This window comes from Vulpes vulpes, chromosome 12 (assembly GCF_048418805.1).
Source record: "Vulpes vulpes isolate BD-2025 chromosome 12, VulVul3, whole genome shotgun sequence".
NCBI classification, from domain to species: Eukaryota; Metazoa; Chordata; class Mammalia; order Carnivora; family Canidae; genus Vulpes; species Vulpes vulpes.
Window position 1 is genome coordinate 13,072,569 of NC_132791.1, and position 24,256 is coordinate 13,096,824.

Sequence of the window (24,256 nt, forward strand, 5' to 3'; positions counted from 1 at the left end):
TAAGGTAGCAAGGAATAAATCTTATCAAAAATGTGCAAAATATGGAGCACCTGGGTGGCTCAGTTGGTTGAGCGCCTGACTCCTGGTTTGGCTCAGGTCAAAATCTCAGGGTTGTGGGATCAAGCAAGCCACATGTTGGGCTCCACGTTCAGTGCAGAGTCTCCTTGAGATGCTCTCCCTCCCTCCCTTCCCCTCTGCCCCTCCCCCAACTTGTATGCTCTCTCTTTTTCTCTAAATAAGTAAATAAAATCTTTTTTAATGTGTAAAATCTGTTAGAAAAATTACAGTATTTTATTAAATCTCATCAAAGAACATCTGAATGAAAGGAGGTATATTTATGTTCACAGTTAAGAAATCTTAATATTTTAACAATATCAAGAAACTTTTCATGTTTTTGCTTTCTCAGACTAGCCTGGATGATTAGACACATGGTCAAGATACCTCCACTGCTCCATTTGACAGCAAGCCACCCTGGAGAAGCAGAGCTGCCTAGGTGACTAGAAGCTGAGCTTAGCTGAGATCAGAACTGCCCAGCTAAATGCTACCCAAAAATCCCACCATCACAGAATCATGAGTATCAAACAAGTACTACACACTTTCAAGATGGAAAGAGTAGTGCTATGGACTAGTGACATTGCCCTCACACACCTTATGTGGCAAATACTGAATATTCATCACCAAAACCCTTCCTACTTGCCTGCCTATGCTGATGGAAATGCTAAACACCTGTCTTCTAGGCCCCTTTACAACCAGAAGACGTACTAATCTAGTTCTGGACAGTGAGCTATAAGCAGTTTATCAGAAGCTTCTGAGAAAATTTTTGCTTCAAAGGATAAAAAGTGTCACTAGCCCTTCCTGTCTTTAAACATGGATTATGATACCTGATAACCAGGACAGCTATCTTGTAATGATGAGAAGAATGAAGAAAGAACTTCAGTGATGCCAGCCCTGATATCAGTGAGCAGCTGACTAATACCAACGGCACCAAACTTTTAACCTCTTGTTACACAAGAAAAGTAGGTCCCTACTTTGTTAATTGTCTTCTATTACTTATAGCTGAAAATATTCCCAACACAATTTATAAAAAGCTTTAAAGATTTTTGAAATGTTTTACTTTTAAAAAACTGGTTTATCCCCACACTATTTTGTAAAGGACACATTCTGTTATGTGAAAGCAAATCATCTTACCTCATTCTTCCACAGGTGATACCGTAGCGCAAATGTGGTAAAGTCTCTTGGAACACAGAAAAACTTGCATTCTGAAGTGGAGCCATGAGAAGTATTTTTGACTTGTTCAAAGTCTTTATTAATCAATTCCAGGATCAAAGGATCAATAAGGAACACTGGTACATTTTGGCTGGATGTTAGCACAATAAATTTTTTAACTGCACGCTGTTTGAGAGGAAAAGAATCTCCTTAACTCTTCTAAACCAATACAATAATCCACCTTATTAAATTTTTTATTCATTAATTTTATAAGAATATGTACAGTTTTTACTCAAAAGATACCATGTCTATTATTTATGCTGAACGAGTAAGCAGATAAATACTACAGGGCCCCTGCTCTCAGGATATACACAATATACTAAGCAAGATGAACAAGTATTTACAATACATGATAAAATATGCTATAGTAAAAATATATGCAACATACTATAAAGTACAGAAAAGTAAGCTACCAATTATACATCAAAAGAACAACACAGAATAAATTGTACCTGAGATGAAAACTTTGGGCTTACAAATTATTCCCTTGGTATTGGCTAAATCTTTTTGAGCCAAAGTTGGAGAGGAAATACCGGATCTGTCAGTTTTTATTTTATTTTATTTTTTTTTTCGGATCTGTCAGTTTTTAAAAATGGTAATGTCAACCTTTTCAAAATAAAAAATCAATTCTGTGTGCTTTTTTTCATGTTTGTTAATACTGCTTAATAATCTTTCTAAGCAAAAGATCAAACTAAAATATATTGCATGTTTGACTATTCCCAAATATAGTTTGATTTTCTAAAAGTAATGTAATATTTTAAAATATAATTCTTTGGAGCAGTAAGTAGAGACCCCTACTGAAAAAATAAGGTTCAAAATTAGAATAGAAACACAATAATCACACTCAAGTGTAACACCAAAGAACAGCAAAGATAAATAGAAGAACTGGTATACATTATTGCTTAAAAGTATACCTTAGGGCAGCCCGGGTGGCTCAGGGATTTTAGCACCACCTTTGGTCCAGGTAGTGATCCTGGAGGCCCAGGATTGAGTCCCACATCAGGCTTCCTGCATGGAGCCTGCTTCTCCCTCTGCCTGTGTCTCTGCCTCTCTCTCTGTCTCTCAAGAATAAATGAATAAAATCTAAAAATATTTGCGGAAAAAAAAAAAAAGACCATGAGAGACTCTTAACTATAGGGAACAAACTGTGGATGGCTGAAAGGCAGGTGAATAGAAGGATGGGGTCACTGGGTAATGGGCATTAAAGAGGGCAGGTGATAGAATGAGCAGTGGTATTATATACAACTGATGAATCATTAAATTCTACCCCTGAAACGAGTAATATACTGTATGTGAACTAAATTGAATTTAAATAAAAAAATTTTTAAAGAAAGAAAAAATGAGATAAAGCTAGTAATAAGTCTCTTACCATTTGTTTTTAGGCCGAGGATGCAAAATACCAAGACTACAATAATCTCTGCTCTAGAGGAATTTATGATCTCTTAGTGGGAGAAATAACTAAGTTAAAAATTAGAAAGCCAACTTTATGCTAAAAGATTCAATAACTTAGGGACACCTGGGTGGCTCTGCAGTTGAGCGTCTGCCTTTGGCTTGGGGGTGATCCTGGAGTTCCAGGATCAAGTCTCATATCAGACTCCCTGCATGGAGCTCCCTCAGAGGACAGCCTGGCTGAACCAGTGCCCACCTCACACTTCACAGCCTGTGGCTCCTTGACTCGCACCCTGGACAGTGGCATTGGGACCTTTCCGCCCCCAGACCACGGCAGCAATGGGACCCCCAGCAAGAATCTTCCCAAGACCAAGCCCCCCCGGCTGGACCCCGGCCCCGGAGTGCCCCCAGCTCGGCCCCGCCCCTTACTTTACATTTGCTTCTCCTTCTGCCTATGTCTCTGCCTCTCCCTCTGTCTCTCATGAATAAACAAAATCTTTAAAAACAAGAGATTCAATGACTTAGATGAAATGGATAAATTTCTTTAAAAACACAATTAACAAACTCCCACAAGATGAAACAGAAAATCTGAATTGCCCTATACCTATTAAATAAATTGAATTTATATATATATATATGTTACGTATTTATGTTATATATTCATATATATTTTTATATTTTATATGAATATATTTTATATGAGTTAACTAAATTGAATGTGTATATATACCTATATTCATTATATATTTATATATGTTATATATTTGTATATATTTGTTTCATATATTTTATATGAATTTTATATATATATATGTACATATATATATAGCAACAAGAATAGCAACAAGAAAAAACTCCAGATTCAGATGATTCACAGGTGAATTCTATCAACGATTTAAGGAATAATACCAATTTCACAAAATTTTTTTCAAAAAACTGATGTCTTAAATTTTGATTTTCTCATTTATCGTTTTTTTTTTTTTTCTTTTATGGTGGTTGCTTTCTGTGCTTCACACTAGGAGAATAAAAGAATGATTTTGGAAGAAAGATGATGAAGTGACAGACACCAGCACATATATGGTACTTAATGTTTGTAGAATGAATCTCTTTCAGCTTAGTGTTAAATACAAACATGACAAACACATTTATGGCTTTGTTACAATTATCGATATAAGTATAGATTGGGGCAGGGTGGAGGAGAGATTCCCTAACTCACCTTCTAAATATGCCTTCCAGGCTGTTATCAATGCAATCATCAATGCTCCTCGGAAACAGATGTCCAATTGACTCTAAATCCAATTAATTCTAAATAAACATGACTATCATCATCTGACCTTCAGTAATTCGTTTTGTTTAGAAGAAAGAAAAATGTCTTGTTGATAGCAGGGTGTACTGAGGCTGTAAGAGCCTATTCATCTACAAGGGCTTTGGCGGGACTTGTTCTTAGTGAAAGGCTGGTTCCTAATAATCATCCTTCCCTTTCCTCAAGTCATCTGTTTAATAACTCATTCTAGAATCTTATCAGCTTGCAGTATCACACTTACTGATCAGATTTCATCCCTCCTTCCTTCTAAAATACTGTAACAAAAGTATTTTAGTACTTCTCCCCCTCCACATGATTCTGCAATTAGAGAACTCACTGAATAGTGAGCTGTTCTTTAATCTTTTCTCATTTATCTTGGAAGCAAACCCTTTAAAAAAAAAATCCCTTATTTTCTCCCACCTCAGGATCCTTCCCTGAAAGAAAAAGATGAGGCTTTTCCCGTTCCCCTCAGACAACTCCTACATTCACAGAGCAAAATATCTGATATTTTTAATAAATTAAAAGTTTATTTTGATATTTCATAGTTGAGGCTGATTTAGGATATCCCAGACTTTACTTTTAAATAATAGTTCAGGGATGCCTGGGTGGCTCAGTGGTTGAGCATCTGCCTTTGGCTCAGGGCATGATCCTGGAGACCCGGGATCGAGTCCCACACCGGGCTCCCTGTGTGGAGCCTGCTTCTCCCTCTGCCTGTGTCTCTGCCTCTCTCTGTGTGTCTCTCATGAATAAATAAATAAAATCTTTAAAAAAAAAAATTGTTCAAAACCAACTGGTGTCAGCAATGACCTAAAATTATTACTACTTCATTGCTGCTTCATGATTTTGAAAACCCATTTCCTATCTAAAGCTTCATGTCTCTGGTTAAAGAGATGCCAAAGACGAGTCATCCACAAGAAATAAATGGTCATATTCAAAATGTATGCTAATAGGATAAATGTAATTTTTTATTAGTAACCAATAACCTTGCACTGTTTTTCATTCTAAATTTGGCTAGAAAAAAGGTAAAGAAACATATTTTATAAATGTATACTCTAAAATTTATAAATCAAAACAGGGATATCTTGTGCATACCACTAGTTTTCTTGATCTTAAAAAGTAAACATGTTGACTAGATTTCTGTTCCTAATCATTATTTTCCCTTATTCATAGTTCCATTCTGATTCACATATTTTTTCATTTGGAGATGCACCATCGTTTAGTGAGTGAGAATTCTGAAGGCAAACATTTAGAATCTGGGTTCAGTCACTTATTAGCCAACTAACCTTAAACCTTCTAAGTGAACTGAGATAAAAATATGTATTGACTTAATAAAGTTTCCATAAGAACTAAATGAAATACTGTATATAAAGCACTTGACACAGGGCCTACCTCTTCCCCTCCACCACCTACTCTCACTGCCCACGAAGATAGCTATCACCATTGTCATCATTCAACAAATACTTATTGAGTACATAAACAAATGAACTAAATGAACACTATAAATGAGGAATTTCATGCCTGTACATACCCACTGTGTGCTATCAAATCCAATTCGGCTTCCTTTAGATTTTGATAAACCAGTTCCATTCTAAGAAGATAACAGAAAAATATTTTAGTAAATTCAAAGCTATCTTTCTCTGTCTGACTTGTTTCAGTTGGTATACGGAGAACAAACTGGTGGTGGCTGGTGGGGGGAGGGGCTGGGCAAAATGAGTGAAGGAGAGTGGGAGATAGAGGCTTCTAGTTATGGAATGAATAAGCCACAGGGATGAAAGGTACAGCTTGAGGAATACAGTCAATGGTACTGTAATAGTGCTGCATGACAGACGGTAGCTACCCCTGTGGTGAGCATAGCATGACTTGATTCACTGTGTTGTACTAATTTACTAATGTACTAATGTACTGTTGAATCAGTGTTGAAACTAACGTAACATTGTGTGTTAACTATACTCCACTAACAAATAAAAATTAAGAAAAAATATTCAGGGCTAGAGAATCAGAAGGAAGAAAACATTATCAGTTTTCATCTGACAAGCCCCAAAATACTTTGAAAGTATAAGGAAAAAGAATGTCTGATGGCTTAGAGACAACAGGAAGAATGCTTCAAGCTGAAAGAAGATCCAGAGAAGTTTCTTATGCCTTGAGTGTGTTCTTTACCTAGAAGATGTAGATGGGAGGATACTGAAGAAGAAAGAATAGTCTTATCCTAAAAATGAAATATGCCCCAGGCTCCTAAAAAGGAGACTTACTTCCCCCACTAAACTGCAAACTCAAGAGCAGGGACTGAATCCAATCCTTTTTTGTATTGACAGTGCCCTAGCATACTGCTGGGCAATGAGTAAATGTTTAATGATGGTTTGTTAAATGCAGGGAAGGAGAGCGGAAAAGAGGAACAGATATACTGAGTAAGATAGAGCGAGAACTGGTCTCTCCTCATAAGCTCTCAATTTGACAATAATATTTTCATACCAAGGGATATTTGAGAACAAACCACAAAGAGATAGCTTTGTAATCTTCATCCTTGAAAAGAGGTTGCAAACTCTGTGACATAGCCCTTGTTGCTTACTTAGCCCTCCATTAGTAGATGAGACACAATTTCTGAGCTTTGTTTTCTTTGCTGGATCATTCCCATCAATATAGAAACATGGTATTATTTCTCCTATCTTCAAACAAACAAACAAAAGAAAAAACTCTTCTTGCCAACTAACAATTTTGTCTTCCTTCAAGCAAAACCCCTAATAGGTTGTCTGTTCTCACTGCCTCTGATTCCTTTCTTCCCATGAGCTCACAAGATTAATTTCACTCTTCCAAGTATTCATCAAGATCACCAATGACTTCCACGTTGCTAAATCCAACGGTCAATTATTACTCCTTATTTGATCTAACAAGAATTATTGATCATTTCTGTCTCACTTAAACTTCAGTTGCTTGGCCCTCAGAACCCCATACTTCTGGTTTTCCTGGATTTCTCTCTGGCTGCTCCTTCTTGTTCTCATTTGCTAGTTCTTCCACCTCCCTGATCTGATGCATTGGAGGATCCCAAAACTCAGACCATGAGACTTTTCTCTTTTTACTCACTGTTCACTTTCTTGGTAACTCATCTACTCTAATGGCTTTACATACAATCTACATGCTTACAACTTTCAATTTATATTTCCAACCAAACCAGTCCTTTGAATTCCAAACTTATATATTCAACTCTATTCACCTCTTCACCTGTATGTCAAATAGGCATCTCAAATTCAGATCTCCATCCCTCAAGCTTGCTTCTCCTGTCTTTCCCATCTCAGTAAATAGCAACTTCCCAATTAGCAATGTTTCCAATTAGGCCCAAAACACTGAAATTATCCCTGACTCCTTTCTGTCTTTTACATCCAATAACTAACTCATCAACAAATTCTGACAGCTTTATTTTCCACTTTTCATGAACTCTACCACTTTTCATGAACTCTTCCACTTTTCATGACAAGATCCCTTGTTCAAGCCATGATCATTAATCTGCCTACAGAGAATCGAAGAGTAAGACTTAAGAACATCTTTTTAAGTCTTTAATAACTGATCTTTTTCAATTATTTATACATTTGCGATCCTAAGGATCAGAAACACGAATCATGGTAAATCCACCAATCCTACAGGCAGCTTTCCCCTTCTGGATCTCAGTGCCTTTCCTTCCAGTGGATGCACTGTTCTTTTACTTATTCCCAAGTCACTCAAGTTCTTAGTGGATAGGACTCATAAATGTGATGTGGGATGGTGGGAAAGCTTTGTTTATTAGTAAACCAAAATGTTTGGCCAGAAAACCTATGAAGTCTGAAGTCTGGGAACACATGGAAATATTTTTTCAGTATCTGTCAATTCCAATGGAAGAAATTCTTTCACATTTCTCCTGAACAATGGCAATAATGGGGCCGGGGAGGTGTGGAGGAAAAAATAGGAAGAGGACAACAGCATTTATCAAAGTTTATCATACTAGCTCAGATTATCAGATAAAATATTTTTCATCCAGCAATGACCCATATATTATCCTTCAGAACATAAGAGCCAATAGCCAAAGAAGATATTTTTAACTGTATGTTGGCAAATTGAACACCAATAAAAAATAAATTTATTATTAAAAAAAGAAGATATTTTTAAAATCATTTCTTGCATGATTTTAGCCAACAACTGACTAACTCAAAATATTTCAAAAATCTTTGTTGCAAATGATCTAAATGGCTACCAGATTTATTTCCATTTCTAATAACAGCATATAAAATTGTTCACTGTGAATGACTATTGTTAAACTTGAAATCCAAATTCCCCTTTCTTCCCTCCTGGTCTTCTAACCAAACACACAGAGGTTACTACATATAATGCAAAGAAAGACATCCTAGCACAAAACCCTGTAAGTGGCTTTCTAGGTAATAAGAATAGCTGGATATTGCAGGTACTGATGTTGCTTATGGTTCTAAGTCAAGAACATCATTAACTGAGACGCCTGGGTGGCTCAGTGGTTGAGCATATGCCTTTGACTCAGGTCATAATCCCGGGGTCTGGGGATGGAGTCCTCTATCAGGCTCCCTGCGAGGAGCCTGCTTCTCCTTCTGCCTATGTCTCTGCCTCTCTCTCTGTGTTTCTCATGAATAAATAAATAAAATCTTAAAAAAAAAAATCATTAACCAAACCAACAGTTTGGTTCACTCAGTGCTTTATATAAACATAGGTTGTTGACTTTTCTTCCTTCCACTGAGGCAGTAATATTTTATAATTTTTTACTGTGATTCCTAATACTTTAAAGCCATCTCATTTCATATCTTATCAATGCTATAGTATTTCATTTGAACATATTCATATTTACATGTGGTATTAGCTCTATGAGTAAAGACCTAAGTTTTAGGATCTGAACCTGGCAATCTTCAGCAGGAAGCTTAACATATCTGGGCCCCAGATAACTCACTTATGAAAAACTGATAAATGTAGGCTCATGAGAAACCTGTAATAATTAAATACAATTTAATTTTCAAACAGCAATGTAAACCTTAGAAGGACCAGAATGTATAAGCTACTAATAAATAGCTAGCTACCATCCACTGAGCATCTACCCTATACCAAACAGTAAGTTAGATGAATTACATACATTATCTTAACCAGCAAAGTTGCTATTAGTCCCATTTTAAAGAAAATGAGGTTCAAAGAAATTGATTTGCAGTAAGCCAAACAAATCATAAATATATGGAAGAAAGATTTCTCATTGTTTCTATCACTTTGTCAGAATGCCTGGCAAAAGTGACTTTTAAATAAAAATTTTTGAATTAATAAAGTTTAAAATTCCATTTTGTAAAATGTAAAATTACTTGACTAGGAATAGTTTAATATAGTTTCTATATTTTTCAATAAAATAAAAGTAACCTTTGTTATTGCAGAACTTAGATCTTATGATCTTCTAATCATCTCTACCTATGATTAATAGTGAACATAAAAAATAACTCTAATACAAACTTCACAAATCTAAGAGCATACAAGTTTAGTGAACTTTTAAAAATTTTATGCCTTATTTTGTTCAATTTTGCTTAATGGCACTTATCACTAAGGCAGTTTATATGCCATGGACACGATATAACAAATACAACTTTTGATTATAAAACTGAAGATAATAATAAAAAAATAGCTCATGGGGTGCCTGGGTGGCTCAGTTGGTTGGGCATCCGACTTGTGGTTTTGGCTCAGGTCATGATCTCAGTGTCCTGGGATCGAGCCCAACATCACGCTCTGCATTCAGCAGGTCTGCTTGAGATTCTCTCTCCCTCAGTCTCTGCCTCTCCCCCCATTTGTGTTCTCTCTCTCTCTCAAATAAATAAATCTTTAAAAACAATAGCTCATAGGCAGACTGTAAGAAACTCTTAACTATAGAAAACTGAGGGTTGAGATAGAGGAGGTGGGTGGGGGATGGGCTAGATGGGTGGTGATATTAAGGAGGGCACTTGTTATGATTAAGCACTGGGTGCTACACATATAAGTGATGAATCACTAAATTCTATTCCTGAAACCAGTATTACACTATATGACAACTGGAATTTAAATAAAAACTTGAAACAAAATGAATGTGTGAATGATATTACTTGAAAAAAAAATAAACCTTGGGTCAGGTAACATCTTTCCTCAAAAAAAATAAAAAGCCTGTATTTTTTGATCTGTATGTGACATGCACTGCTCCAAAGGTTTTATGTGCATTAATTTGTTTAAGCTTCATAAGTCTACAAGATGGTACTGTTATTCTCCCTTTTATAGATGAGGGCACAGCATTTAGAAGTAATTTACCCAAGATCCCATAGCTAATAAGCAGTATAGATACAGTTTAGTCCTAGGCTGGGGTTTGTGCTTTAAACAACTAAAACTACAATGCATTCCAAACGAAAGGGTCAAGATAATAGTTATTTATAGGAATTTAACGTATAAATAAGATGGGATTTTTAAGTTAATGATGGAATTAAAAAGGTGATATTGGTACGAATGGTCAACCATTTGGGAAAAAATTTAAGTTAGATATCTAATTCATACCTCATTCTAAAGGAAATTCTATTTAATTAAAAAATGTAAACAGGAATAGTATTAGATGAAAATATAGGTGAATATTTCCACAGTCTTGGACCACTTATGACATAAAAACCAGATGCCTTAAGGAAGACAGCTGTCTACCTAGAAATTAAATACAAATGTATTACGGGGGGTTATATCATGAATATAAAGTTAAAAGGCAAATTCATAAATCAGGAAAAATGTTCGATATATGTCTGATAAAGGTATACCATCCTTAAAATTATATAGAACACACCCTCAGAAAAATATGCAGGTAGGAATACAAAGAAGAAAAAAAAACAAACAGAAAGAACCAGTAAGCATATGGGAAGTTTAGCCCCAGTAGTAATCAAATAAATGACCTATAATGGAGTTTAATATCTTTCCAGTTTTTGAACATCAAAAACACTAAAAATATTAGGAACAAGGTTCTTGGGGGTAAACTCCCTAGGTTTAAATTCTATCTCCCTCACTTAATAATTATGTGACATAGGGTGCCTGGGTGGCTCAGCTGGTTTAAGCATCTGACTCCTGATTCCAGTTTAGGTCATGATCTCAGGGTTGTGAGACTGAGATTCCATGCCCAGTGTGGAGTCTGCTTAAGATTCTCTCTCTCCCTTTTCTCTGCCTCTCCCCCTACTTGCACTCTCTCTCTCTCTCTCTCTCTCTCTCAAAAAAAAAAAAAAAGTGACAGTTGACAAATTAAGAAATCTCAACAACAAACCTCAGCTTTTTCTCCAGGAAAACAGGAAGTACAAGATATACTTAATTTAAGAATTAAATGTATGTGCAATGCTTAGCACAGTGCCAAGCCTAGAAGCACACCAAAAGATGTAGCTGCTGTAGCAGACACTGTAGGTAAGTTGACCTGACCCCCCACTCTCACACTTCTCCTCTGCAATCTCTATTATATAGGCTGGAAAAGCTAAGTAACAACAACAACAACACTAGTAATAAAACCTTGCTTTCCCAGATTATCTTATATCTAGAAATCTGCAGGCAAATGTCACAAAAGTAGAAGCCTTTTAGAATGCACTATGTCTTCTTCCAGCCTTGTCTAGCACAAGGAAAACGTCAAGAGAATTTGAGAAGCTTTGGACTTAAAGGCAGAAGAGACAAATAATCCTCTATTTGTTTAAGCTACTAGTAGTCAGCCCCAAACATCTCTAACTAATACAGATGCCATTACTGTTGTTACTGTTGCTATTATTCCTACATTTGAAAAGGGGATAGGAAATTAGACACACTACTCATCCTTACGGAATATAACTTTGCGATATGTGACAAAATCTAAAACATACACATTAGACCCAGAAATTCTACTGTAGGACCTTCTCCCGAGCAAGTACTCAGGAGGGGGTTGAAGATGGCACACAAAGACATTCATTGGATAAACAGCCAAGATAGCTGGTAGCCTGGGTACTTGCCAATTATTTCAGAAATAAGTTAGCCTGCAAAGAATGGACAAGCTGTCAGCCCTGCATGTTAGAAATTGGGTGATTCAGGGAGGTAAGTTATCTTCTCTGTTAGAGTTTTGGTTTTCTCATCTGTAAAATGAGATCTAGCAACTCCACATAACAATGCTGCATAATAAACTTGACCTAGTCTTAAAACGCTACCATGCATTTACTTTCTCTGTTAGATCCATGGGTCAAGCTGGGCAGCTATGCTTTGATCTGCTTCATACATCTCATCCAGGGCCCAGACTGGAGGAGCAGAATCTACTCAGGGCACATTCTAGTCAGGGTTACACAAAGGGCAAGTCACATCATAACAATCTCTTTGAAATTTCTGCACGTGTCTGTAACATTCCACCAGCCAGAGTAAGTCTCATGGTCAAGTACAACTAGGGCAGAGAAGTATCCTCCCCTAGAGTGGGAGGGAGAAGTACATTGTACTAAAATAAACCAATTTTGGTATTTTATCAAAATTATTTATTACTGAATTCTTCCCAACAGGGATGATGTGTTTGGAAGAATAATAGTTTTTATATAACTGTAACAGAAAAATTCAATAAACATTACTGAAACTTGGCACTTTGACTAGTGTGTTATTATAATAATATTTAACTGCAATGTTGAATTGCTCACCGCACTTTACAAAGATGAGAATCTCAGTAAGATCTATTTCTAGGAGCTCCTGGGTAGCTCAGTCAGTTAAGTGTCTGCCTTTGGCTCAGGTCATGATCTCAGGGTCCTAGGATCAAAGCCCTTGATGGGTTCCTTGCTCTGCAGGGAGCCTGCTTCTCCCTCTCCCTTTGCCTACTGCCCCTCCTCCCCCACTTGTGGTCTCTCTGTCAAATAAATGAAATCTTAAAAAAAAAAAAAAAAAGAACTATTTCTGCAAGATTTGAAAAACTGCAACTAATTCAATTTAATTAACTAAATTTAAGTTTAATTAGAAAAATATACAGTTAAAATGAAGCCTAATGACGAGAAGAGAGAAAAAGATATTACCTTTGCCGATAAATAGTGCTTGTAGTAGTACAACTGAAACAGCAGAAATGCAGAACTTGTCAAAGTTAAAAGCGCCAAAATCACGTTCTTATTGATTCTACTCATTAGTCTGCGGTGCTCACTTGGTTGTCTTTTGAGAGTAACTCAGTTGATTTCATCTTTTTTGGATAAGAAGATAATCTTGTTTTCTGTAAACAAAAAGATATTTCTAAAAAAACAAAAACCTATTTTTAATTTTTCACCTCTAATAACCACCACAAAAATAGAGAAAAACGTCACCTGAAGTTCTATAGAACATTCTTTGATTTGCTAATTTCCTCCTAAATAATCAGATATGAGACCAAACATGAAAGAACAAAAATATTTTTCATGTCATTCTACAAATAACAATTGCAAATACCAAACATGAACAAGATATCTGTAAAATTTGGCCAATGGAGATTTGGGGGCTTCTATAGTTCCTGATTCAGTAGATCTGGCTTCTGAATTTGCATTTCTGACAAGTTGCCAGGCCATGCTGATGCTGCTGAGCATATTAACTACTTCCAAAGAAGAAACTGAGAAAATTTTGTCAGGAAACATCTGTATGATAGCTTTTTGTTGTTTTTGTGACCTAGGATATGGTCAGTTTTTATAAATATCCCACATATGTTTTCAGTCTTTTTGCAAATGTAAATAAAGCGTAAAAATAAAAATTTTTGTCCTTCCACCTTTGGTTGCATCTGACAATTAAAGATAAAACATTTAATATAGTTCTACCTCTTTGTACCTAGTCTGCCCTGATTTTGGTTAAACATATATTTAGTTCTTCAAGTGTTCATCTTTATTCCTTTAAATATACCGACACCTCTATTACTTGATGTCTAAACTTTCTGTCCTTTGTTCTCCAGCTGAAAAATAAGAGGAAATCAGTAAATTTATACTCACCCTTTTTTTCCTCCTTCAATATTGACTTTTATTAATTATTTCTACCTTGTTTCAGTTCTATTATATTCTGTTGCTACAAATCCCACAGTTCTTTTGTTCTTGTTCATATCTTCCCTGCCAAGCCTTTTGCTCTATCATCTCCATTCATCTACTAGATGGCTGATTTTCATCGTCTCACAGTTTATCAAAAAACTTAATAGATATTATTTACCTTGAGTTCTTGCATTGTTGAAATACACTTATCAACTGATAACTGTGCTGAGGTCATACTTTCTTTCCCCTGATGACTTGTATGTAGGCTTTGTACCACTGTCCTATAATGCTAAATATCTCCTTGACAACATCTGATCCTTCCCCCAGTACTTCTCTATAGGTAAACTGACTTTTTTAATGAAATGAGCAGAGAATGCACTCCTTAACTCTGAAATCCAATTTTTAAAAAGTAGGTTGATGTTGACAACTATACAGCTGACCCTTTAACACAGGTTTGAATTACATGGATCCACTTATACATGAATTATTTAAAGTTGTAAATGTACTTTCTCTTCCTTATGATTTTCCTCATAACATTTCTTCTCCAGCTTACTTTATAGTAAAAATACAGCATATAATACATATACAAAATATGTGTTAATCAACTGTTATCAATAAGACTTCTGGTCAATGGTAGGTTAGGTTATTAGCAGTTAAGAATTGGGGGAGTCAAAAGTTAACACACAGATTTTTAACTGTATGGGAGGTCAGTGTCCTTAATCTCACAATGTTCAAGGGTTAACGTACACTAGCTTTCCTTCATTACGTGCCTAATCTATAGAACTAAGATTTCCTTTTTAGCAGTTTAAGTTATATGTTTGAGTATTTTTCTGCTTTCATGCTGAATTCTCTATTTCCAGGATACAATGAGCATTTGTTTCATCTCCTTTCATTCTCATTTTACTTTGTTCAATTTTCAAAAGTCCATCAACATGCCCTTTACTGACTTTTCAACAATGTTAATTCTCCTTTTTTGCTTTCAATATGGTTTTTTATTTCTGATTTTCTTTTTTTTTTCTTTTCTTGAGTTCCACCAGAATATGATTTATCACATCCTGTTGTCTTACTATTTCTCCCTAGTCAATTAACTTTCTTTATTATTTTAAAGAAGTGATTATTTCATTAAATTTGTTAGGCCAATACAGTTTTCTCATGGGTCCTTTGTCACTTGTTTTTCCTTGTTCATTTTTTCCTTTTTTCTTGCAGCACTTTTGTGTAGATACTGTGCCCATTTCCGTTTTATTATTTACCTGTAGATGATGTGAACTCTATTCGGATTAATTATTTGGAGGGGACTATGGAAGGAAGAAGTAGGCTGTGTTCTGGTCTAGAAGGTAGTCTCTGATATACAAGAACACATTTTATGACAGTGTTCTGAGCATGTGTGTGTGACAAAAACAGGCAAAGAGAATGTGTCTTGAGAACAAGTGAGAGAAAGTTGTTTGGCCATGACTTCTTGCCTTACCAAGAAAGTACTTCCTGCAAGATGGTGGGTATGTCTGTGTGTTTTCTCATTTGCTCTTCCTTTCCTGCTAGTTCATGCAGCCAAACAATCCGAGGAAACTCCCGCTGCCTTCCTATACACCTGGATCCCCCTGTAAACAGATGATCTCTCTCACATCACTCTACAAACTGTATCTGAGATCTCTTCCAATTAGCATCCTCTTTTAACCTCTTCCTGCTTACATTTGCAACCATTTCTCAAATATTTTGATTTGGGGTCTTAGGATTTCTGGTCTCATCAAAGATACAATCTCTGTTTCTCATTTCCCTTGTAATTTCAGGGTAATTTCAGATACAAGAGGGTACAAATATCTCTACTCTGCCATCTTGAAAATCAAAAGTCTTGGTTTACAGTTTTAAAACAATAGAAATGAGCTTCCAGAGCTGAAGCCTACATTAAGCAAATACAATATTATATAAAGTCAACAAACTACTTAAGAGAAATAATGCTAAACATAATAGGAATAATTCACTTGATTTACAGATAATGTGTAGAGTAAAAACTGAGTAAATCATGATCATGTTCTGTTTTCTTATTAAACTGTGAAAACTAGCAACATACATAAAATAACATTGATGGTGACACTAGTTTTTGCTATCAGCTAAAATCTGCTAAAATAAAACAAATACTCTGATAAGGGTAGCTTGTAAGAGAACAAGGAGAATTTCCTTCATTTTCAGTTTTTCAGCTCAGTTTCTTGTAGTTATATTAAATAGTGTTTCAACATATTATATACTGATTCCCATGTACTTTTCTAAAGTGGCATTCAGAGTGTGCCGTAACTGAGCCTCTTCTATGCCCAAATTAATAAATAGAGAGAAAGCATAAAAGGCCTATATAAACCACTACAGAGACCCAAAATAAGGTCCAAATTATTATCTTGTTCTCTTCTTGGACAGGTCTCTAATCTGCAATCAATTCTTACATAAAATAAACCTCCAACACATATCATCAATCGCTTAACTCTACTATTATCAAGATGATATCCAATTAACTTTATTTCATTATTTTCTATAAATGCCAAGGCAATTTCGATTGCAAAGAAGGAGTTTTTGCCTGTCAAAGCATTCCTTTTTGTTAGCACAATCTCTTAATTAGGAATGTAGTTACCATTTTAAAATGAAAAATGTGATACTTAAAAAAAGAGGCGCTAAGGGTTATTCATTTTATCTCTGGTATCAATTCCCTCTTCTTTCTTCATAGTCATTCTAATTTAGACTCTAATTGTGCCTAATGTCCTAATTTTAACTAAAGCTTTCGACCTGCCCATAATCTCACCCACAGAGTGATATACCAAATTGCTGACAGATGAATCAAGTTATGCCATGATAAAAAAATTTTTCAATGGTTCTCTTCCACCTACAAATAAAGTTCCAATGCCATACAATGGCCCTCAAGAGTATTCACAATCTGACTGAACACAAACAAATTCTGTAGACTTCTCTCACTTCACACACTCTGAGATTTCTGCCCAAGAATCCTGGAATACACACACTTTTCTGCCTCTGCTTTTGCTCATTCCCTCTTTTGTGAAATGCTCTCATCCATTTCCATAAAACTAGCTCTACACTTCTTTTCATAACTCCTCTCAAGTAACCCTTGCATAAAGTCTTTCATGGTCTTCCAAATCAAAATTAATTTCTCCTACACCAAAATTCCTAGTTTTACTTTCCAGCTGGGAACATTTACTTTCTACCTTACAAGCAGAGGCCACAAAAATGCTAAGCACTGGACATAAAATGATAAATAAGATACAGTTTCCTATTTTCTAAGGGTTTAGAGATGAGTAAGAGTTTTCAAAAGAATGGTGATGTTGATGGTGATGAAAAATGTGATGTACCTAAAAAATAGCATGGGAAGTTTTTTCCAAAATCAAAGAAATGCTACTCCTTACTATCCCCACATCTAGTTTGTGATAGACTCTATCAGAGGAAAATATGAGGGAAATGTAAATGGTGTAACTGCTATGAAGGAGTAGGCACAAGTTATCATGGCAGCACAAGGAGAGGCTTTTCTAACTTTCCACTATGAATTATACTTATTAGTACATATGAATCATTCCACTACCAGCCTAAAACTGGCTGAATTAATATCAAGAAATAACAAGTATACTCAAATAATGCTAAAGAACACACAAAATTATTTAAAATTTTTTTTATTTTAAGAAGTTTTGCAGGAACTTTTATGTTAAAGCAAAATATGAAAAAGTGATTTTTTTAAAAGAATTTAAAGCTCAGGGGTGCCTGGGTGGCTCAGTCAGTTAAGTTTCTGCCTTTGGCTCTCAGGTCATGATCCTGGAGCCCTGGGATCAAGTGCCACATCAGGCTCCCTGCTCAGCGGGGAGTCTGCTTCTCCCTCCGTTCCTTACCTTACCTGTGCTCTCTCTCTCTCTCTCTCTCAAATAAGTAAATAAAACCTTAAAAAAAAAAAAGAAAGAATTTAAAGCCCATACTTTGTTCCAACTCCTTAACAAGAAACTTTTAAAAATAATGTATGGAGAAATATGGCATAGAAAATAAAAATATTCTTCATGTATATGTCTCTTCTTATATGTGGCATTTTAGCGATCATAATAAAAGTTCTGGGGAGGATAGGTAATGCATTTTCTTTTTTCGAAGATTTTATTTATTTATTCATGAGAGACACAGGGAGAGAGAGAGAGAAGCAGGCTCCATGCAGGGAGCCCAATGTGGGACTCAATTCCGGGACTCCAGGATCATGTCCTGGGCCAAGGGCAGGCGCTAAACTGCTGAGCCACCCAGGCGTTCCAAAGTTATGTATTTTCTTAGGTAAAGCTTCCTAAAAAACACAATATGTCTATTGAAAAAGAGAACAAGTATTGCAGAGATAATAAAATGAAAGGAAAATAAAAGGAAAAAAGCAAACCTTTCCAGAAAAATAATAATGCAGATATAAGGGGAGTTATAAGGTTTAAGTAACTCAAGTATCTTCAAGTTCTAATGTAAATGTGAGAAATATACATATGGCGTATTACAGCACAGAATTCATCTCAGATGACACGGAAACCTGCCATCACCGGTACCGTAAACTGACATTTGGCAATGAAGAAGAAAGGACTGGGCAGATCTGTCTCCCAACTGAACCTTTAATGGATTATGGGTGTCAGAGCTATCAGTCCTCTCAGTCTTTGGGCCTGGGATAACCAAAGCCCAAGACTAGTCACGTCTAGTCAAGAACAAACACATTCTTATATCCTTTATTATCAATTTCACTATGTGTCAAGACATGAAAAAGGTTGGAAAAAACTGGTGGTAGATCAAAGTCATACACAAATACGAAGGGAAAATATGTGCAGGATGGGAAGTTCACAGCAAGTTCTCAGGCTTGCTCTACAGCCAAGATCAGCAGTTCATATTCTTTTGGCTTCCCATTTGCCTGTTTTATATAATTTGTTCTTTGGAGGTAATGGCAATGAAAGACTTTGGCACCTGGTTTACCTGACATCCCATGACCACCACCATCACTCCTTTAAGAATCATCTGAGAAAGGATCTGAATGTCTAATTGCCTTTTTTATTCCACTTTCCCATACTCTTGCCTTCTGGACCACCTCTCTTGACATCAGAACTCTGACAAGAAATGACCAGGCCTGACCACCTAAATTAGGTTCCTAAGATGATGTGTGCCAGCCAGCCCGTTCCCTTCAACGCTGCTAGGTCCCAATTTATTCAGGGATGTTAGAGAGGGAGAGGAAGAGGAAGGCATGGGTGGTATGAATTAGACAGAACTGAAATTCAAATATGGCTTGCACTGCAAAATAAAACAGGAGGCTAACCTACAAGGAGGGCAGTGTAATTAGGCAAAGGTACAATTAGAGAGGTATGGTAGCATTTTAGAAAGCACAAAGAGAAAATGCTTCTGCAAATGTATTCAAGGTTAAGGCATGAAGGGCACCTGGGTAGCTCAGTGGTTGAGCATCTGCCTTCGGCTCAGGTCATGATCCTGGGGTCCTAGGATGGAGCTTTCTTGTCCCTCTGCCTATGTCTCTGTCTCTCTCTGTGTCTCTCATAAATAAATAAAATCTTAAAAAAAAAAGACATTTAAAAAATCTACATTTCCAGTTGCTATGAGCAAAAAAAAAAAAGGCACACTAGCAATAAATGCTACCCATCTTCCCTAAATACTACTGGTCTTTCATGTTATTCATTTCCTTCCTTTTCATAATTAACTTGAGAGTTAAGAATAGCCTGGAAGTTAAGGTTAGATTGCCTGGGGTTAAGAATTCTCTGTTTACCACTCATTCACTTCTTAACCCTTTGCAATATAACCTCTACCTCAACATGCTGACAAACTTGAGATAAAGAAAAACAAAAAAACAAAAAACAAAAAAACTGGTCTCTCCATTTGATGCTCCAGAAAAACTGCAAATACGTAGTGACTCATTTCTGAGTAACTATGGAATGATGAGGTCCTGCAAAGTGTCTGAAATGACAGACCCAGATAAGAAAGTCTAGCTAAGAAACGAAGTGAGGACAGGAGGGGACTGATATTACAAGGGCAAAGTAAAGGGGTAAAGGAAGTTGTGTTGTCCAATATGCCTAGAATTGTCTGCTGGCTATAAAATCTAGATGAAGTTCTCTTTACATTCTCTTGCTCTTAATCATTTTATTAGATACACTTGCCATAAGCTATTGGCTTAGTACTACTTATAAATATTCCAGCTGACTGCTAGATATGTCTTTTTGAACATTCCATTAGCATCTAAACAAATCATGGTCCGCCTTCACCCTAGATTTCTTCCATGACTTGACCATTATATTCCGTTAATAGTATACCTATATTCTCCATTTTTTATGTTCAAAACAAAATAGTTTTGTGGTTCTAACTCTATATCTAATGAGTCAAACTGTGTATATTCTTCTCAGTGCCTCTAAAAGCTGCCATTTCTCTTCCATTTGCAATATAATTAACCTAATTTAAAGGTCTTATTACCTCTGCCTAGAGAGAAAGCCTCCTACATGAATATCCTACTACCAACTGGTAGTAGAATATCCCACAGTACTCCATTCCAAATATTTCCTCAAAATACCCATCTTAGGGGTCAAAGTCAAATTTATATCAAGTGTACCTCTTTGTATCACTTTCTCTACATTAAGACCTTCTATGGCTTATTTCATACCTTTTTTTTTTTTTTTTAAGATTTTACTTATTCATGAGAGACACACACACACAGAGAGGCGGAGATGTAGTCAGAGGGAGAAGCAGGCTCCATGCAGAGAGCCCGATATGGAACTGGACCCGGACCTGGATCCTGGGACTCCAGAATCACTCCCTGGGCCGGAGGCAGGCGCCAAACCGCGGAGCCACCCAGGGATCTCCATTGTACTATTCTTTATGTAAATCCACTGATACAGTACTGTCTTACCTAGGTGCCTTTGCCTATGCTATTCCTTCTATCTACAATGCTTTCTTCCCCCACCTCCCTGCCTCTCTTGCTGCCTATCAAGTAGTTAAGAGTACTGAAAACAGACTGCTGTCTTCAAATCCTGCTCTGCCACTTGCAACTCGTAGGACTTTGGCCAGGTTACTTAATGTCTCTATGCCCCCATCTTTAAAGTGGATTTATAAATTGTACTTGACTCACAAGGCTCTTCCGAGGATTGAACAAATTAATGCATGTAAAGCACTGAATAGCACCTAGAACAGAGTATACAGTAATGCTAGCAATAATTAATAAGTCATTTTAAAGGTCTACTAATAATTCCCTCCACTCTCACATAATTAAAGTCTCCCTCCCTTATATTCCCACAGCACTGTACATCTGTACTATTTTTTCAGTTAGTCTTAAATTACAGTTCCTTGAGACAAGAGGCTATTATGCATCTTTCTTTATCCCACGGTATTCCGAATTCCAAATTCTTTCACAGAATTTAAGCACAGTCTTAAAAAGCAACTTTTTATAGGAGAGCTCTGTGTGGCTAGAAGAGTACAAAAGAATTTGAGATGAGCTGTGAATGCAAGCATCTGCAGGTGAAGAGTGATAGCCAGAGTTTATGTCACACAGGTGGGCTGGGTTTGCTACTTCATTCATTCATTCCTTCATTAACTTCACAAATATTGCTGAGTCCTCTGCACTAGACGCTGGGCCAGCTGCTAGCAGTTCCCTGTCACAACACTATAGGGTATGTATAACCACAGAAGATTATGGTTATTTTGAAAGCAGCAGAAACTTGATGAACCGAGGATTTCTTTTGACCCAAACATTAATTATATAAGCTATTCCTTGAGGTCATTTAAGAGCTACCTTAGTTAGCATACACTCCACGGTAAGAACACTGTTTGTCTTTGGGTTGGGTGGAGTGAAGGTATTTTTTTTCTATTTATCCTACGTGAACATCAATTGATTTTCAAATATTTTTTTAAATTAAAAAAAAAAACTTCAAAAAGTCTAAATCAATTTTTAAAAAAATTTATTTATTCATGAGAGATGCAGAGAGAGAGAGAGGCAGAGACACAGGCAGAGAGAGAAGCAGACACCAGGCAGGGAGCCGGATGTGGGACTCGATCCGAGGACTCCAGGATCACGCCCCGGGCTGAAGGCAGACGCCCAACCGCTAAGCCACTGAGGCATCCCTCTGAATCAATTTAAAAATACTCATTTACTACAGCTCACACATGTTATAAGCTTTGATTATGTTAATATCTTCCTATTTTTTGGGTAACAGAATGGTATTAAACCACAATATTTTTAACTGAGCAGTCTTCCCCTCAAGAATGCAAGTTCTTAACTGCTTGGTTGATGCTTGGGTACTGTACCTAGTAAAACTATATGGCTAACAGAATAAAACACAGGGCTCAGAATGTATCAAATATTAAGACAATATATAAAGTATGAACACATGTACACATATAAAACCTGGATGGATATTCACCAAAATATCAGTAATGTCTAGGTGGGGAAAGTGGAATGCTTTTTTACATTGTTCTTTATACTTTTCTGTACTGTCCCAATATTGTTATAATGATCATAACCTTATTTTCATAAAGGCATTGAAATTATTAATAAAAACAGATGATGGGTAGTAGTGGTTTAATAGCTGCCACATTTGCTAGACAGGACCTAGATCATTGCTACTTAAAAGGATGGTCCTGAGACCAGCAATATCAGCATCGCCTTGAGTTTGTCAAAAAATAACACAACGACTCTACTATAGACCTACTGATTTAGAATCCGCACTTTAACAAATCCTCAAGTGATTTCCTATGTATGTTAAAATTCCCGTAACTCTGGGAAACGAACAAGGGGCAGTGGAAGGGGAGGTGGGTGGGGGGTTGGGGTGACTGGGTGACGGGCACTGAGGAGGGCACTTGGGGGGATGAGCACTGGGTGTTATGCTGTACGTTGGCAAATTGAACTCCCAATTAAAAAAAAAAATTAAATAAATTTGAAAAGCACTGACCTAGAAGCTAAGGCCCTTAGATGCAGCAATAATCAGAACAATATCTACCTTGTTCATCTGAGCACCTAGCAGTGCCTGAAACGCATCTATACTTGTTGAATAAACAAACATGTAAATGTTATTATTTCTGAGCAATTAGAAAGGCAGGGAAAAATTACATTTATTTGAATTATTTTCCGCCAGGGTTCCTAGAAACGGGTGTTTAGTATCTGCTGCAAATGCCATTAAATTATTATGATAACAATGTTGACCTCAACAATTTATTATGAGTGACTACATGTAATCTTTTAAGAGACCTTGCTCACCGCTCAGGGCCAGACGTCTCCTTCAATCACTTCTCCAGCCTCCCACCCGCGGGCACATCCTCTAGTCACTCTAAAAATCTATCCTTCGGGGGATCCCTCGGTGGCTCAGCGGTTTGGCGCCTGCCTTGGGCCCGGGGCGTGACCCCGGGGTCCCGGGATCGAGTCCCACGTCGGGTTCCTGGCATGGGGCCTGCTTCTCTCTCTGTGTCTCCGCCTCTCTCTCTCTCTCTCTCTCTCTGTCTTTCATGAATAAATAAGTAAATCTTAAAAAAAAAAAATGTATTCCTCAAAGCAAATTTATTTCAAGATCTTTAACTACCGCCCTCTGAGAGACAACTTACTATTTGAGTTCCCAATGTACGCACTCCATCTGCCTGTATTTCCAAGTCTACTTCCTACGCCTCAAATTCAGCAAATTCGAGATTAACAATTTTATTCTCCATCAACTCTCTCCCTCACCCATGTCAGAAGAGAAGGCTGCTCCCCACTCCTAGGCTCCTGTTGAACCCACCGGGAAAGCTTCAGGATGAGAGAGAGAGATGGTTAACGGAGTCGTCCCTCCCTCCCACAGCCCGAGCAAGCGGCCCGCGCTGCGGGAGGCGTCGAGGTCCCCGCCCCCCACCGCCCTCCCCGCCCGCCCCTCCAGCCTCGGCCCTACACGCCCGCGGGCTGCCCCAGGCCGGCGCTCTCCGCGCGTCCGCGTCCTCGCACCCGCCGCCCCACGGCCCGCCGCGCTCGCCGCCGCTCACCCCCCAGCGCCGGTGCTCCCGCCAATCCCGAGACGGCCCTCACGACCCTGCTCCGACGTCGCCACCCCGAGCAAAGTCCGACGAGGGCCTCGGTCGCCCCCCCAAACCGCGCCTGTCCCAGGACGCGGCTCTTCCTCGCGGACCCGCCCAGGGGCGTGGGAGGGGCTGTCCCGGCGAGCGGCCTCACTCAGCGCCGCCCCGCCCCGCCCCGAGCGCGCTCAGCCCGCGGCCCGCCCCGGCCGCTGCGGGGAAGCAGGTGCCCGGAAGGCTGGGGATGCACCGGGAGCGCATCCGACCGGCCAGCGACGACGTCTGAAGGCGCACCCCCACCCCCCCGCGGCCCCGCGGC

At 37.7% G+C, this 24,256-nt stretch overlaps 1 protein-coding gene across 9 annotated transcripts in view; it reads right to left on the reverse strand.

Moving 5' to 3' along the window:
• Positions 1-24,256, reverse strand: part of FKTN (fukutin) — a 65,298-nt gene that overhangs the window by 40,471 nt on the left and 571 nt on the right. For 4 of the 9 annotated variants that reach the window (XR_011995459.1, XR_011995457.1, XM_072727789.1 and 1 more), the window contains exons 1-4: positions 23,908-24,177; positions 12,970-13,157; positions 5,487-5,546; positions 1,189-1,392 (exon numbers count right to left, since the gene is read on the reverse strand). Coding sequence is in view for 5 of the 9 variants with exons in the window: in XM_072727789.1 (XP_072583890.1) it covers positions 1,189-1,392; positions 5,487-5,546; positions 12,970-13,074 (369 nt within the window). In the remaining 4 variants the exon portion in view is untranslated. Of the gene's footprint in view, positions 1-1,188; positions 1,393-5,486; positions 5,547-12,969; positions 13,158-23,617; positions 23,678-23,907; positions 24,178-24,256 lie in introns of those variants that run through there. The other 5 variants (XR_011995458.1, XR_003235586.2, XM_026002719.2 and 2 more) reach the window with 2 other exon arrangements.